Source organism: Giraffa tippelskirchi, chromosome 2 (assembly GCF_054371585.1).
Source record: "Giraffa tippelskirchi isolate mGirTip1 chromosome 2, T2T-mGirTip1v1.2.pri, whole genome shotgun sequence".
In the NCBI taxonomy this organism is placed as follows: domain Eukaryota; kingdom Metazoa; phylum Chordata; class Mammalia; order Artiodactyla; family Giraffidae; genus Giraffa; species Giraffa tippelskirchi.
In genome coordinates, this window is record NC_137276.1 from 103,771,505 (window position 1) to 103,787,205 (window position 15,701).

Here is a 15,701-nt window from a genome sequence, read left to right on the forward strand (position 1 = left end):
AAAACAAACTATTTAAAGTATTTTGTTGTCATTTCCCATGGTCTCTGGAATTCTTCTTTAAAACCCAGCACTTTGTTTCTCTGAGATCCCTTTCTCTGTTGGCTTGGTCTGTATCTTTTACACTGAAGACTCTCCCCAAGGCTCTCACAACCCGTCTCTCTGTTTACATTCAAGACCAAAGCAAATAAAGGTCTAGAAACCCCATGGGTAATGCAGGGTTTATCAACTGATGGCCCTCACAGTAGAGTGATGAGACAAAGGCCAGGAGCAGGTAAACTCTCCCAGTGAACGAAGAGCTTACGCAGGACCACTCCATACTGTAAGGATCTCCCCAGAACCAGTCAGCTTCTCTGAAACTCTTCCATCTTCTGACACAGAGAATGAGCATATGGGGAGACCTGCCCCTGCAGGCATTCTGAGAAAGTAGAGTTAGTAGCCAGGACAACAACTTTCCCTTAATCATCCTGTGTTTAGTCTTAAAGCTTAATTCTGCCTTCTATGCTTGTGCCCTAGATAAGATTTCTGGTCTGGCCTCAAAAAATAGAAAAGGTACGTGGAATATTTCTATGGGCTCCTTACAAAGAATTTCAACCTGTTTTTAGCTCTGTATCTTAGGCCCCACCTTTAAAAGATAAACTAAAAACAGAAGAAGTATAGGAAAGTCTTATCTTTTATTCACTGGTTGTCATTTTGGTAGGTTCCAGAGAGAGAGCAGAGATAAATACAGATTGATTGTTTTTCAGTCACTAAGTCGTGTCTGACTCTTTGTGACCCTTTGGACTACAGCATGCCAGGTTTCCCTATCCTTCACTATCTCCCAGAGTTTGTTCAAATTCACGGCCACTGAGTCAGTGATGCTATCTAACCATCTCAATGTCTGTCACCTTCTTCTCCATTTGGCTTCAATCTTTCCCAGCATGAGGGTCTTTTCCAATGAGTCTGCTCTTCACATCACATGGCCAAAAGTACTGGAGCTTCAGCTTCAGTATCAGTCCTTCTAATGAATATTCAGGGTTTATTTCCTTCCGGATTGACTGGTTTGACCTCTTTATAGTCCAAGAGACTCTCAAACATATTCTCTAGCACTACAATTCAAAAGCATCAATTCTTCAGCACTCAGCCTTCTTTCTGGTTCTACTTTCACATCAGTAAATGACTACTGGAAAAACCATAGCTTTGACTATACAGAACTTTGCAGGCAAAGTGATGTCTCTGCTTTTTAATACACTGTCTAGGTTTGTCATAGCTTTGCTTCCAAGGAGCAAGCGTCTTTTAATTTTATGGCAGCAGTCACTGTCCTCAGTGATTTTGGAGCCCAAGAAAAAAAAATCTGTCACTGTTTCCATTTTTCCCCAACTTTTTGCCATGAAGTGATGGGACCGGATGCCATGATCTTATTTTTTTTGAATGCTGAGTTTTAAGACAGTTTTTTCACTCTCCTCTTTCATCCTCATCAAAAGGTTCTTTAGTTCCTCTTAACTTTCTGCCATTAGAGTGGTATCACCTACATATCTGAGGCTGTTGATACTGCTCCCCACTATCTTGATTCCAGCTTGTGATTCATCCAGCCTGGCATTTCACATGATTTACCTTGGATATAAGTTAAATAAGCACGGTGACAATATATAGCCTTGATGCACTCCTTTCCCAATTTAGAACCAGTCCATTGTTCCATGTGTGGTTCAAACTGTTTCTTCTTGACCTGCATACAGGTTTCTCAGGAGGCAAGTAAGGTGATCTGGTATTCCCATCTCTTTCAGAATTTTCCAGTTTGTTGGACCCACGAGGTCAAAGGCTTTAGCATATGCAGTCAATGAAGCAGACATAGATGTTCTTCTGTTAACTCTTGCTTTTTTGATGATCCAATGGATGTTGGCAATTTGATCTCTGGTTCCTCTGCCTTTTCTAAATCTAGCTTGAACGTCTGGAAGTTCTTGGTTCATGTACTGTTGAAGCCTAGCTTGGAGAATTTTGAGCATTACTTTGCTAGTGTGTGAGATGAGTACAACTGTGCAGTAGTTTGAGTATTCTTTGGCATTTGGGACTGGAATGAAAAGTGATCTTTTCCATTCCTGTGGCCACTGCTGAGTCTTCCAAATTTGCTGACATACTGGGTGCAGCACTTTAATGACATTATCTTTTAGGATTTTAAATAGCTCTGCTGGAATTGTCCTCTGCTTTTCCTCAGTAGCATACTGGACACCTTCTCACCTGGGGGTGGGGGGCTCATCTTCCAGTGGAATATCTTTTTGCCTTTTCATACTGTTCATGGAGTTCTTGCAGCAAGAATACTGGAGTGGTTTCCATTTCTTCCTCCAGTGGACCATGTTTTGACAGAACTCTTCACTATGACTCGTCCATTTTCGGTGGCCCTGCAAAGCATGGCTCATAGCTTCTTTGAGTTATGCAAGCCCCTTCACCAGGACAAGGCTGTGATCCATGAAGGGGAAATGCAGGCTATTGAATTCAAGTGAAAGTCCTCTAAAGACAAACTACTTGATCCTGGGCAGCTTTTAAATTGGTAAGCTTTTCCTGTCTATGCCAGGCTGACCTCTTCCAGATCCTGAGTCAGGTCAATAGATTTGGGTTCTGTTAGTTATACTGGTTGATTTTGTTTTGTAGGAAAAACTTATCAACAAATAGGAAGAAAAGTCGAGCAATCTTTCCAGATTTATTACCTGCTACTCCATACTCCTACCCCCTAACTGAAAAGATTTAATACACAAGTGAGGCTAGATTTAAAATTGCTGAAGTCAAATCTTAAAACTTCACATGGGCCACATTACCTTGAAGTAGGGTGTGATCATATATAAAATATAAAAAACAGACCTTCCAAATAAACTCATATACATATATTTTCTATATCACTATATGGACAAGGGACATCAAATGAAAATTATCTAACTATGATGCAATTTTTGAAAGCTTTAGATTACAAAGCTTAAAGTAACAGGCATTTTATTTTTTATAGTTTTGTTTCCAATTGTCCCCCTTCTCTGAGGTTCATAAAAGTTCCTTTAAACACTAAAAAGAAATTTATTCTTCCCCTCATCATCAGTTTCTGGCACAAGTTTAGTGTTGGGCAATTTAAAACCAATGTTTCCTACTTATTATAGGTAAGAGGGAATCCTCTCCCTAATTCCCATCTACAGAGATGTAATTGGTTTCAAATGTTTGCTCACAGGTAAAAACACATAACCAATTACTAATTCCTAATAAAGAAAATGTAAAAATAACAACTATATATTTTTCAGGGCAAAGTAAGTTTACACATCAAGCTGGTAATAGTAACTATAAGTGATATGATTATACACTGTAGATCTCATGACTGAATACATTGTGTAAAAATTTCTAAAGCACCTAGAAATACAGTAGAAGTATTTCATTTTGCCAGTTTGTAAGCTGGACCAACTAATATGAATCATACCCATTTGGTAACCATTTTTCCACAAGAGAATGTGGTTCTGTTCAGTGAGAAGACAAGACATTCTTTAGTGGAAGAACACAGACAACAGTCAGTCAGCAGAAACCTGTCACCAAGAATAAAAAACGTGTCAAAAGACTGATGTCACAAGCTCCAAGACACTGAGACCAGGCTCCAGCTCATTTCAGTTGTTTGCTCACATAGCAAAACTGACATGTCTGTGCATAAATTCAAAGAGAACACAAAACAACCAGGGCTGAGTCTACTATGAATGACACACACTTCAGAGCTGGTCTGTGTTATGGTCTATGACAGCTTAAACCTAAAGGTGCACAGTAAATGAAAAACAGTGGTCTAGTTAAATAATACAGAGTAAGTTTTCTGTAAATGGAAGGATACCTGCTGTGTTCGGTGCACACACTTAACAGCCATCCACTTCTGCTCAGAGCTAAAAGGGTATTCAGCTTTTCTGATATAATCCTGTTGCAGTCCATCAAGACCCATCTATATGGCACAAAAGAAAAGTTAATTATCATCAATTTTTTTCCTTTAACAAGGAAACAAGAGTCACAACTTGCAGGGAAGCAGGTTAGATACCTGGATTATTTTCAAACAGCACCACTCCACCTATACATACCATACTTCTCTGAAAAACAGCACACATGTTCAATGTGAAAGCCTGGGTATATAGATAGTCCAGGGCACACTACTGAACTATATGCAGAGCAAAACTTCAACAGTGACTATATCAAAATCTCAACTGGCTCAAACTCTGGGAGGAAGTAGGGTAACAAATAAAGGTGTCCAGCCAATACATATTGTATAATCAATAGAAGTTTCAAACTCAACTCCTTGATTCTCAAATAGGGTAGATACTCAAATCTACCCTGCCTGCTGCTGCCATCCTACGCCCTCTCACCCCACCATTGACACGCTGACTACTACTAATGCCATGCAGCTCTTCTTCCTAGTACCCTTTTTATTTCCCAGCAAACACTCAAAAATATTCTTCAAATTATTCAAAAATCAAGTTTACTGCTCCTTCCTGGCTTTTAAAGGTCCTCCAGTAACCCACCACACAGCCAACTCAACAAGCCTCTAGGCCACTCAAACTGTTCATTTCACCTAGGTTAACCAATTCACAAGTCACAATCCAGTCTACCCTTATGTATTCCTCAAGCTTTTATTCTTGCTCTTTCCCTAGCTTACACCCCCCTCCATCCCTATCTAAATCCCTCCTTCCTTTCAAAGTTCAGGTTCCAAGTCTTAAAGTGCACTCTTCTTATACATGGCTCAGTGTCAAGACTGTCTGCTACCTTGGTTTGCCTTTTATTTGTTCCAGTCTGTCACTATTGACTTCCTACCTAAATTGTGAGGTCCCCACCCATAAAGAGGTGGTTTCATGTTCTTTATTTCTCAAAAAGAGAAAGTTAAACACAATAAATACTCATTATTTAACTTTTCAATATCTTTTAAAAAGTGATACTATGCTATTTTTAGTTACAAGGAAAACAAATGGTAAAGGAAAAAGGAAAGTGACTTCTCGTTAAGGAAGTATATACATTATAAAACCACCAATTTGACTTTATCAAATTAATATTATAACAACCTACATTTCTATACTGAATCTCAACAGAAGCAACCTCATTCAGAGGCATCCTATTTTATACACGTTTCCTAATACTGCTCTTAAAAGTAGTTTTATTTTTGTTATGGGGGTGCCAGATTGGACTTTCAGGTTTCTCATTTAATCAACCTAGGACTTAGAAAAGGAGATCAACTGGGGTAGAGATACTGAGATTAGCACCCTATCTTCCCAACAGAAACGCTATATCTACATTCATTTTAAGAAATTAATAATGGAAGGAAAGGGAAGACTGGAAAAAGAAAAGCTGACTTCTCATGCTGGCCTTAATATCTTTACATGGAAATACTAAAGAATGTTGCCTATTTCACGTTTGAAAATTGGCACTTATGAGAAATTACACATATTTATAAAACTTTTCATACAACACTCTGAATATTATGAAAAACAAGAACATTTCTTTGTAAGAATAAACCCATCACTGGATATCGGTTTGTATGCTGCATGTAGGAGATAGAAAGTTATAGTGAAAACCCTCAGGTTCCGTGTTTCCAGAAAGACTACAATTGGTTCCCAAAAGGCAGTACAAACTATGAAATCCTGTGCATCTTCTTCACTCCACACCTAAAAGCCAGCAATACTCAAATCCATGGCTTCATATTCTCTTGTGAGAGTGACGTTTTCACATGTCAAAGAAGAGAGGACCAGGCACATACCTTCATTGCAAGAGCAATTAAGGCTCCTTCCGTTGGTTTCCCCATTAGAGTGTTATTTCTAATTACAGCATCATTGCACACACAGCCAGCCTAAGAGAAATACACAACTATGAATCCATCACTGCATCCTAAGTCATTATGAAAAAAGCCACTTTCTTATAAAGAAAGCAGTATTTACCTCAACAATTCTGCTAACAGATGGGTTATAGAACCCATGAACAACATCACCATCAACAACCACCTCCCCAAATGGATTGTAGCCAACTCCAGTAACCTAAGGAACACAAAGTAGAGTTAATAATACACTACAGTAGGCAGTGACAATACTTATGAAAACAGAAAACTGTTGAGCTGTGTTCATCATGACAATATTAAATATAGAAAAGCATTTACCAATTTATCTAAAAGAACATTTAATAGTAAAAGGAATAGATAGTAATTTTCACTACAATGATAAACCTAGTTAATTCCATACAAATAATTAACTATTATGCTAATTAATAATTATGAGTAATACATAGTAATACATAGTACATTGTAAGTAAACAATATAATTGCTAATTAATATAACCTTCTATTGCTTCTACTTACAACATACTATAAAAAGGGAAAATAAACCATGAAAATCTCTCTATATAAGTGAGTTTAAATTTACATAACATTACATTTACAGGTGTGTGTGTATGTTAGTCACTCAGTCTAGTCCAGCTCTTTGTGACTCAAGGACTGTAGCCCATCAGGCTCCTCTGTCTGTGGAATTCTCCAGGCAAGAACACTGGAGTGGGTTGCCATTCCCTTCTCTAGGAGACCTCCCCGACCCAAGGATCGAACTCAGGTCTCCTGCATTGTAGGAAGATTCTTCACTATCTGAACCACCAGGGAAGTCCTACATTTATATAACACTACAATTTACAAAGAATTCCGATCTATTACATTTAACATTCATGACAAACCTATGACCTAGACAAAAACAGAGTTCTTTTTGTAAATATGCAAGGCTCAGAGATAAGTGATTTACCCTAGCACTTACCAATTACTTTAACATAGTATGCTACACACCAATTTTAAAAATCAGAGACAGAGACAAGTCAGATACTTATACATGGCAACAACAAGCCAAGTTACATACAAGTTAAATTTCACGATAAAAATAAGGCAGTTTAACGGAATTAACAGTTAATGCTTGACATACAAAATTCTGGGCTTAGAGCAAAAGATAAATTTATGTACTACCTTTCATACCTGGACCATATAAGCACATGTAAACCCAATGACCCTTCTGAATCAACCAAAAAAGACACATCCAACAACACAGCACTGGGTATGCTAACCAAATCTAACACCCTAAATATACAGTCTCATCTTAAGGCCTAGTAAAATAGGATTAAACAGACCCAAGTACAACTTCTGTTAATTTGTGAAATTCTTCCTTTGCTCACAGAACTGGGTATAAATACATTTTAAAATACTGTTCCCGTAACAAGTAGTATTAATGAAAATTCCAGTCAGAAATTCTGCCACGACTAGCTGAGATTGAAATTTGTCTTCATACAGCTTCAAAATTAACCAATGCACATACACTAACATGCACTTCGGGGGCCATTCATATACAATTTTTAAAGTAGAATAATTCATGCATTCATTTATTCTTTCAACAAGTATGTACTAGTACAAAGCAGACCCTGTGTTGGGCACCAGAATTTCTGCTCTATTATGCTCAGTGCATCATGGGAAGAGAGACAGAGGATTTCACCTCAACAAAGAGGTAAGGAGCTATGAAAACATGTAACACAGGGTAAGTTCTAGGTGATCAGCAAAGCTTTTCTGAAGAAATGGGTTAGAAATGAGGTGCAAAGGATGAAGAGGCATTAAATTGTCCTAAACAATGAGAACAGCACCAAAGGTCCTTAAGTAGGAGGAATTCTGTTACACTGCAAGAACCATAAAATCAGTGTACTTGGTCTATGGAAAACCAAGGAGAGATACAGACTGAAGAAGGTATGGGACAGAACCCACAGAGCCATGAGCAGCCCCACTTCAGGACCTGGTCATAATGGGAAGCCACTAAAGCATCTTCATTTAGGGAATTCCAAGAGGTTCCCTTGCTGCAGATAGAGCAAGGGTCCAGAGTCTGGTAACAGATGGATGTAGAGAGACAGACAGAAAGGTGTTGAGGGAGATCAACATTTCTGCACTGCACAGCTGGAGCACGATCAAGACTTGGGAGAATCACACGGGATGGAAAAATACTCAGCTGTCAACTAACTTGCACCCTTGTGAAGACACTGGAATGGTTAGGAATGTTAAACACCAAGACTCCTAAAAAGGAATTCTACTGTTAAAAAAAACATCCACAGAGTACCTCAGCACGTAGGCCATCCGAAGTAAATATGTGGGTAACAGTCATTTCATTCTTGGTCAGGGTTCCAGTCTTATCTGAACAAATCACATTACAGCAACCTGAAGAATAAATCACGAGTCACCAAGAGTCATTAAAAAAACTGAAAGTTTACATTGAAAACAAATTAAAGACTCTAGAAAACTGCCTTGCTTCTCTGAATATTGTAAAACTCAAGCTCATGGATAATTTTAGGTTGTTTTCTCTAATCGTGTTTACTTTATCATAAGGTAGTTTCAGGAATTAAAAAGATACTGATAAATGCTGACTTTTTTTTTTATTTAGTTGAACTTCTACAAAGCTACTTGATATCAACTCTATATAGCAACTTTATATAATACATTTTCTAGAAAGTTTCAAGGTTACCTAAATATATAAACTCATGTAATTTTTTTTAGCCATTATTTTAAGGAATTTCTGCCTTCTCAATATTAAACTACAAACTAGAAGCTAAATTTAACATTTTTGAATTACTAAATAAAAAGAAGCTTCATAACATACATAAAGTTACCACAATTTTCATATCATACATAAAATTACATTATAGCAATATAACTACTGTATACTTACTGTTCTTAATAAATTCAATTCAAGAATGACAGTTTAGGATCTATCATTATCAATTATTTTTCTTGAGATGTCAAACAAGAACAATTCTCTGTAATTCTACAGTTTCATGTTACTTCATTTTAATATATATATATTTTATTGTAGTATAGTTGACTTACAATGTTTCAAGTACATACCAAGGTGGTTCAGTTATACAAAAACACATTTGTTATTTTTGAAATTACTGTCCATCATAAGTTATTACAAGATATTGACTATGGTTCCATATGCTATACTATATAGTACACCTTTGCTGCTTGTTGCACAACTATTTTTTAGTTAGAAATCTAGCATTCTATTCATAATAAGTCAAACAAGCAGAACCAAAATGTTGTAATTTTTTTAACTGGGCAGAAATTCATGTTATATTCAAAAAATATATAGCATATATATTATATATTATGTATACAAAAGCTTTTCTACAATGCTTCATAAAGACTTGAAAAAGAACATCCAAAAAATACTGGAGATATTGGAGAACATAAACTAAATGAAATGGGAGCACTGAATGTGAAATAGAAAAAGTGAAACAAACTAGGTAAGATCATCATATAGTCCAGTTGTTTATCTTGAGCTCTGGAGAAAAAAGGCAATACTTGAGCATTTGGATTTTTCAAAAAATTTCAAGATAATGCTGATATGCATCTGATTTTAAAAAGTGATCATAGGTTTTTCTAATGGAGCCTAATGTTGGTGATATAGAGTTCTACTATTCTTCTGTTGACCAATCATGATACAAAGGTATTAAGTAATAGTTACATAATCACAACAGCAAAAGATGTTTATCAGTTTTCACACTCAATAGCCAGACAAAAAATAAAAGACAGCAACAATTGCAAGCCATAATGGGAACATGATCAATTTAACAATATAAAATAATTACATACAATTTGGGAGGGGGGGTCAAGCAGAGTGATGTGGCAAGTGGAAGTACATACATGTACATGTTTTCATCCACCCAGCCATATATGTCTTTTGGTTGGTGCGTTTAATCTATTTACATTTAAGGTAATTATTGATATGTATGAACCTATTACCATTTTCTTAATTGTTTTGGATTTATTTTCTGTAGGTATTTTCCTTCTCTTGTGTTTCCTGCCTAGAGAAGTTCCTTTAGCATTTGTTGTACAGCTGGTTTGATGGCGCTGAGTTCTCTTAATTTTTGCTTGTCTAGGAAAGCTTTTGATTTCTCCATCAAATCTGAAGGAGAATCTTGCTAGGTAGAGTATTCTTGGTTGTAGGTTCTTCCCTTTCATCACTTTAAAATACAGTGCCATTTCCTTCTGGCTTGAGAAATTTTGAGAATTTCAGCTGATGGGAGTTCCCTTGTGTGATATTTGTCATTTTTCCCTTGTTGCTTTTAATATTTTATGTCTTTAATTTTTGTCAGTTTGATTACTATGTGTCTTGGTGTGTTCCTCCTTGGCTTTATCCTGCCTGGGACACTCTGTGCTTCCTGGGCTTGGTTGAATATCTCCTTTCCCATGTTAGGGAAGTTTTCAGCTATTACCTCTTCAAATATTTTCTCAGGTCCTTTCTCTCCTCCTTCTCCTTCTGGGACCCCTGTAATGAGAATGTTGGTGCATTTAAGTTGTCCCAGAGGTCTCTTCAGCTGTCTTTATTTCTTTTCATTCTTTTTTCTGTATTCTGTTCCGTGGTAGTGATGCCCACCATCCTGTCCTCCGGGTCATTTATCCATTCTTCTGCCTCAGTTATTCTGCTATTGATTCCTCCTAGTGTATTATTCATCTCGGTTTGCTTGTTCTCTAGTTCTTCTAGGTCTTTGCTAAACATTTCTTGCATCTTCTCCATTGTTTTCCCGAGATCCTGGATCATCTATTCTGAATTCTTTTTCTGGAAGATTGCCTATCTCCACTTCATTTAGTTGTTTTTCTGGGATTTTATCTTGTCCCTTCATCTGGGACATAACTTTCTACTTTTTCATCCTAACTTTCTCTAACGTGGTTTTTGTTTTAGCTGCTGTGGGGCTGTGGTTCTTCTTGCTTCTTCTGTCTGCTTACTGATGGAAGAGGCTAAGCAGCTTGTGTAAGCTTCCTGATGCGAGGGACTGGCAGTGGGAAAAACTGGGTCTTGCTCTGGCGGGCAGGGCCTTGTTCAGTAAAGCATTAATCCAATTATCTGTTGATGGTTGGGGTTGTCTCCCTTCCTGGTAGTTATCTGGCCTGAGGTGACCCAGCCCTAGGACCTAAGGGCTTTTATGATAGGGTTAATAGTGACCTCCAAGAGGGATTAGCCCAAGGGGTGACCTTCCCGGACTGCTACTACCAGTGCCCCCATCCCTGTGGTGAGCCCCCACCCACACCTCCACAGGAGACTCTCCAACACTAGTGGGTATTTTTGGTTCAGTTTCCTATGGGGGTCACTGTTCCTTTCCTCTGGGTAAAAATTTTCCTCTGGGAAAATCTGTAGGCAAGATTTTCTTTGTGTCCTCCAAAACTGCAGTCTCTCTTTCCCCCAGTCCTGTGGAAGTCCTACAATCAAATCCTTCTGGCCTTCAAGGTCAGATTCCCTGGGGATTCTGAAAGAGTTAATTCCTAGGCAGGTTGATAAGGAGTCCAGGACCTGCCCTCAAGAAGGAGAAAGGGACAAACTTTTTTTTCTCTACATTTCTTCATCTTAGTCACATAAGATGTTTTTTTCTTAAGCTTTGAGTTGTTATGGCAACAATCTATTTCTTCTAAGACTAACTGTAATCAGAGTTAATGATTACACAAGAAAACAACTCATCTTACTCAAGGGTATGTTTTTCCTTAAACTCTGTACTACTGATTATACAATAACAATGCATCTTGCTCCAGAACATGTTTCTCCTTCTTAAGAACCTTCTGACTAATCCTGTTATCTTAAGATGTATGTCCTGGGAGTGGGTCTGGTAAGACTTTTCTATTGTTCAGTTCAGTTCAGTCGCTCAGTCGTGTCTGACTCTTTGCGACCCCATGAATTGCAATCCGCCAGGCCTCCCTGTCCATCACCAACTCCCAGAGTCCACCCAAACCCATGTCTATTGAGTCGCTGATGCCATCCAACCATCTAATCCTCTGTCGTCCCCTTCTCCTCCTGCCCCCAATCGTTCCCAGCATCAGGGTCTTTTCCAATGAGTCAACTATCGTTAGTAACAAATAAAAAAGTAACCAGAAAGTATGTAAGGCCTTGCTAAGACTAGCCTGTGAGGCACTCTCTGCCCCCTTCTGATGTCTGTGTCAGAAGCTTTCTCTGTCCCTTTTTTACTGTAATAAATCTTTTGCCACACCAAGTTTTGAGTGACTGAAGCCAAGTCTCCGGTCCCGAAGCAATACTGTTTCCTTCAGAGATCACAAATCTGAACCGTTCACCATAAGCTATCAATTCCCATCCCTTTATCGGATCCCCAGGGTCAGAAGCCTGATGTGGGGTTCAGAACCTTCACAATAGTGCAATAACTTCTTTGGTATTATTTCTCCAGACTGTGTGTCACTCATCCAGCAGGTATGGGCTTTGATTGTATCGTGATTGTGCCATCCTACCGTCTCACTGTGGCTTCTTGTTTGTCTCTGAACGTGGGTTATCTTTTTTTGGTGGGTTCCAGTGTCCTTCTGTTGATGACCCTTCAACAGCTAGTTGCAATTTTGGTGCTCACACAGGATATGAGCATGCACATGTCCTTCTACTCTGCCATATTGAATTGAAAGTCACTTTTATTTTTTTTAAACATCATTTAAGCATTAGAACTTTCCATGATGCAGAAAGATTGAAAGTTCCCTTACCTGAGTGATATGAATTTTTAATGACTGGTTTTGGTAGTAAAACCATACTCAACATTGCTATATGTCCACCACTGCCATGTAAACCTCTAAGACAAAAACTATAAAACCATAAGATCTCTGCTAATGTAAACTAACATGTCAGTGGACAAGTATGCTCTAACCAGAGACTTACCCAGAGTTTCAACAATAGGTAGTTTTTTCACAATCGCCCTCTTCTTCACCATTCTCATAACACCAAGGGCTAGAGTCACTGTGACCACAATGGGAAGACCTTCAGGAATTGCTGCTACAGCCAAACTGTAGCCAATAAAGAAATAGCATTTAAGTATAAATTCAGTAGTACCCACAACAATAACTTCAATTAGCTGTTACTTAGAGACTAAATAATGTAAAATTAATGCTGTCAAACACATAAAAGGCCTCAGGATGAGGAAAAATTGATTAATGTTTACTGGCCACCTACAAGCTACCATGTTAAGCATAGTGATTAAAGAATATACATTCTTACATCACACTGCCCAGATTTCTACTCCAAGCTTCAATTTTTACCTGTGTGACCTTAAGCTATTATGCCCCCACCCCTGTAGTTTTGGAGAAGGCAATGGCACCCCACTCCAGTACTCCTGACTAGAAAATCCCATGGACGGAGGAGCCCGGTAGGCTACAGTCCATGCGGTCGCCAAGAGACGGACACGACTGAGCGACTTCACTTTCACTTTTCCCTTTCATGCACTGGAGAAGAAAATGGCAACCCACTCCAGTATTCTTGCCTGGAGAATCCCAGGGACGGCGGAGCCTGGTGGGCTGCCGTCTATGGGGTCGCACAGTCAGACACAACTGAAGCAACTTAGCAGCAGCCTGTAGTTTAGTTTCCTCATCTATAAATACAGTAACAGGTGTTCACACAAAAACTTGTACATGAATGTTCACAGCAACATTATTCATAATACTCAAAACATGGAAAGAGTCCAAATGTTCATCAATTGATGAATGGTAAACTGTGGTGTGTGCCCGTACAAGGAAGCACATAAAAAAGAATAGATTACTGATTCATGCTACAAATCGAAAAACCTTGAAAACATCACGCTAAGGAAAACAGCAGGACACATGTTGCAAGATTTCACTTTTATGAGATGTCAGAAATAAGCAAATCCAAAAAGACAGAATCTGTTTAGTGGCTACCAGCAGGCAAGGAGGGCAGAATGCAGAATGAACAGGCACAGGGTTTTCTTTCGGGGGTGATTTAAAAGTTCCAACACTAGATGTTGGTGATGGTGGTAACAATATGAATGTACTTAACACCACTGAACTGCATACTTTAAAAGGGAATATTTTATTGGTATGCGCATTTTATCACAACAAAAAATTAATTACTTCATTATTTCCCTTCATATTAAAAAAAAACCCTTCAAATTAAAACTCCATTGTCCCATTCCAGGTATTATCCCCTGACCCTGGTACAGATGAAGACAGGTACACATCCATCCTTCATCCTAACACTGCTCTTTGCACTCCCCTCTACTGCCCAATTTCTATTACCAAATTTTTCTTTAGCATGATCTAACTTGGCCTCTCTTTCTGCCCCCTTCTGATGTCTGTGTCAGAAGCTTTCTCTATCTCTTTTATACTCTAATAAAACTTTATTACACAAAAGCTCTAAGCAACCAAACCTGGTCACTGGCCCCAGACTGGATTCTCCTCCAAAGGCCAAGAATCCCAGTGTCTTTTGTGGTTCAGCAGCAACCTTTCATCTTCGGGGCTCATCTGAGTTTCTTCAGGACAAGGTAAGGCGGCTCGGAACTCTAGTTCTTTGTTCTCCTAACGAACATGTTTTCTCCTGTACTTTACTAACTCTACAGTGTGCTTGTGTGAACGAACCACACACCCTGCGCAAAGCAAATGAGGAGCCCTGCTTAGCGGTTCCGTGGTGACCTCGTACGGCTTATGGCAGAAACACTGTTGAGGGTTTATACCGACCTGACAATGGACTTCCCTGGTGGCTCAGACAGTAAAGCGTCTGCCTACAATGTGGGACACCCAGGTTCAATCCCTGGGTCGGGAAGATCTCCTGGAGAAGGAAGTGGCAACCTACTCCAGTATTCTTGCCTGAAAAATCCCATGGACGGAGGAACCTGGTAGGCTACCGTCCATGGGGTTGCAAAGAGTCGGACACGACTGAGCGATTTCACTTTCACACTTTTAACTTGCCTATCATTACACCTTGTTCTACAACCATCATCAATTTTTTATAGGTTGATTCTAAAAGCTAAAATCCAATAAATAATATTTATAATTACTGGCTGAATAGTACACACACTGTATAACCAAGAAATATGTGTTATCATTAATACTTCATTTTCTCTTTTGAACCTCTAAGTACAAACAGAATCTTCTTTACTTATACTTCCATTGACTCTCACTGTATCAGCAAAGATAGCTATCATCATTTATAACTTAGATCCACTGGACCTTCTCATTCTTTTGTATTTAAATCGTTTTATAAATAACTTACAAAGGAACAAAATGGATTATGAAAAACTTCATAAATTTTTATTTGAATTTTAACCCCAAACTATACTCTTGGATTTGAAAGTATATATATCTGAACTGAATAATGTCCTTTGAATGCAACTGCTCATGAACTGTCATGAATAAACCTAGAACATATTTACCTTACAAAATAGTGATTTCACATGCAAAAACCATTTTTAACAGGTTGTAGGTTTATCAATTCTGGTTCCTCTGTTTGCATCTCTCTCTAAAATGTAACACTTCTGAAAATGCTGATGACTCATAACTTTTAGGATAGTCATCTTCTTTGTAACACAATACTACACAACAAATTCCTTGCTATAGAATGATTACCTATAAGAGAATGCCTGTCCTTCTCCTTTTATCCTTAAAAAAAAAAAGCAGTTCAGGGAATTCCCTGGTGGTCCAGTGGTTAGGACATAGTGCTTTCACTGCCATGGCCCAGGTTTAATCTCTGGTCAGGGAACTAAGATCCCACAAGCCACACAGTGCAGGTAAAAAAAAAAAAAAAGTTTAGTCATTAATTCAGAAGTTTGAGAAAATCTAGAGTATCATCATCCAAGGATTCGGTACTGAGATTTCACTTATATAATGATTCAATTTCACCTTCATCATTATAGCCTACAGTGGCTGCTGCTTTGCATTCATCTTCTGGTTTGCGTAATAATTATGA

General features: G+C 38.3%; 1 protein-coding gene across 18 annotated transcripts in view; it reads right to left on the reverse strand.

Annotated features, from left to right (window-relative positions):
* Positions 1-15,701, reverse strand: part of ATP2C1 (ATPase secretory pathway Ca2+ transporting 1) — a 160,710-nt gene that overhangs the window by 22,023 nt on the left and 122,986 nt on the right. For all 18 annotated transcript variants that reach the window (XR_014076727.1, XR_014076728.1, XR_014076729.1 and 15 more), the window contains 5 exons: positions 12,669-12,793; positions 8,088-8,185; positions 5,904-5,999; positions 5,726-5,815; positions 3,824-3,928 (listed from right to left, as the gene is read on the reverse strand). Coding sequence is in view for 15 of the 18 variants with exons in the window: in XM_081569852.1 (XP_081425978.1) it covers positions 3,824-3,928; positions 5,726-5,815; positions 5,904-5,999; positions 8,088-8,185; positions 12,669-12,793 (514 nt within the window). In the remaining 3 variants the exon portion in view is untranslated. The remainder of the gene's footprint in view (positions 1-3,823; positions 3,929-5,725; positions 5,816-5,903; positions 6,000-8,087; positions 8,186-12,668; positions 12,794-15,701) is intronic.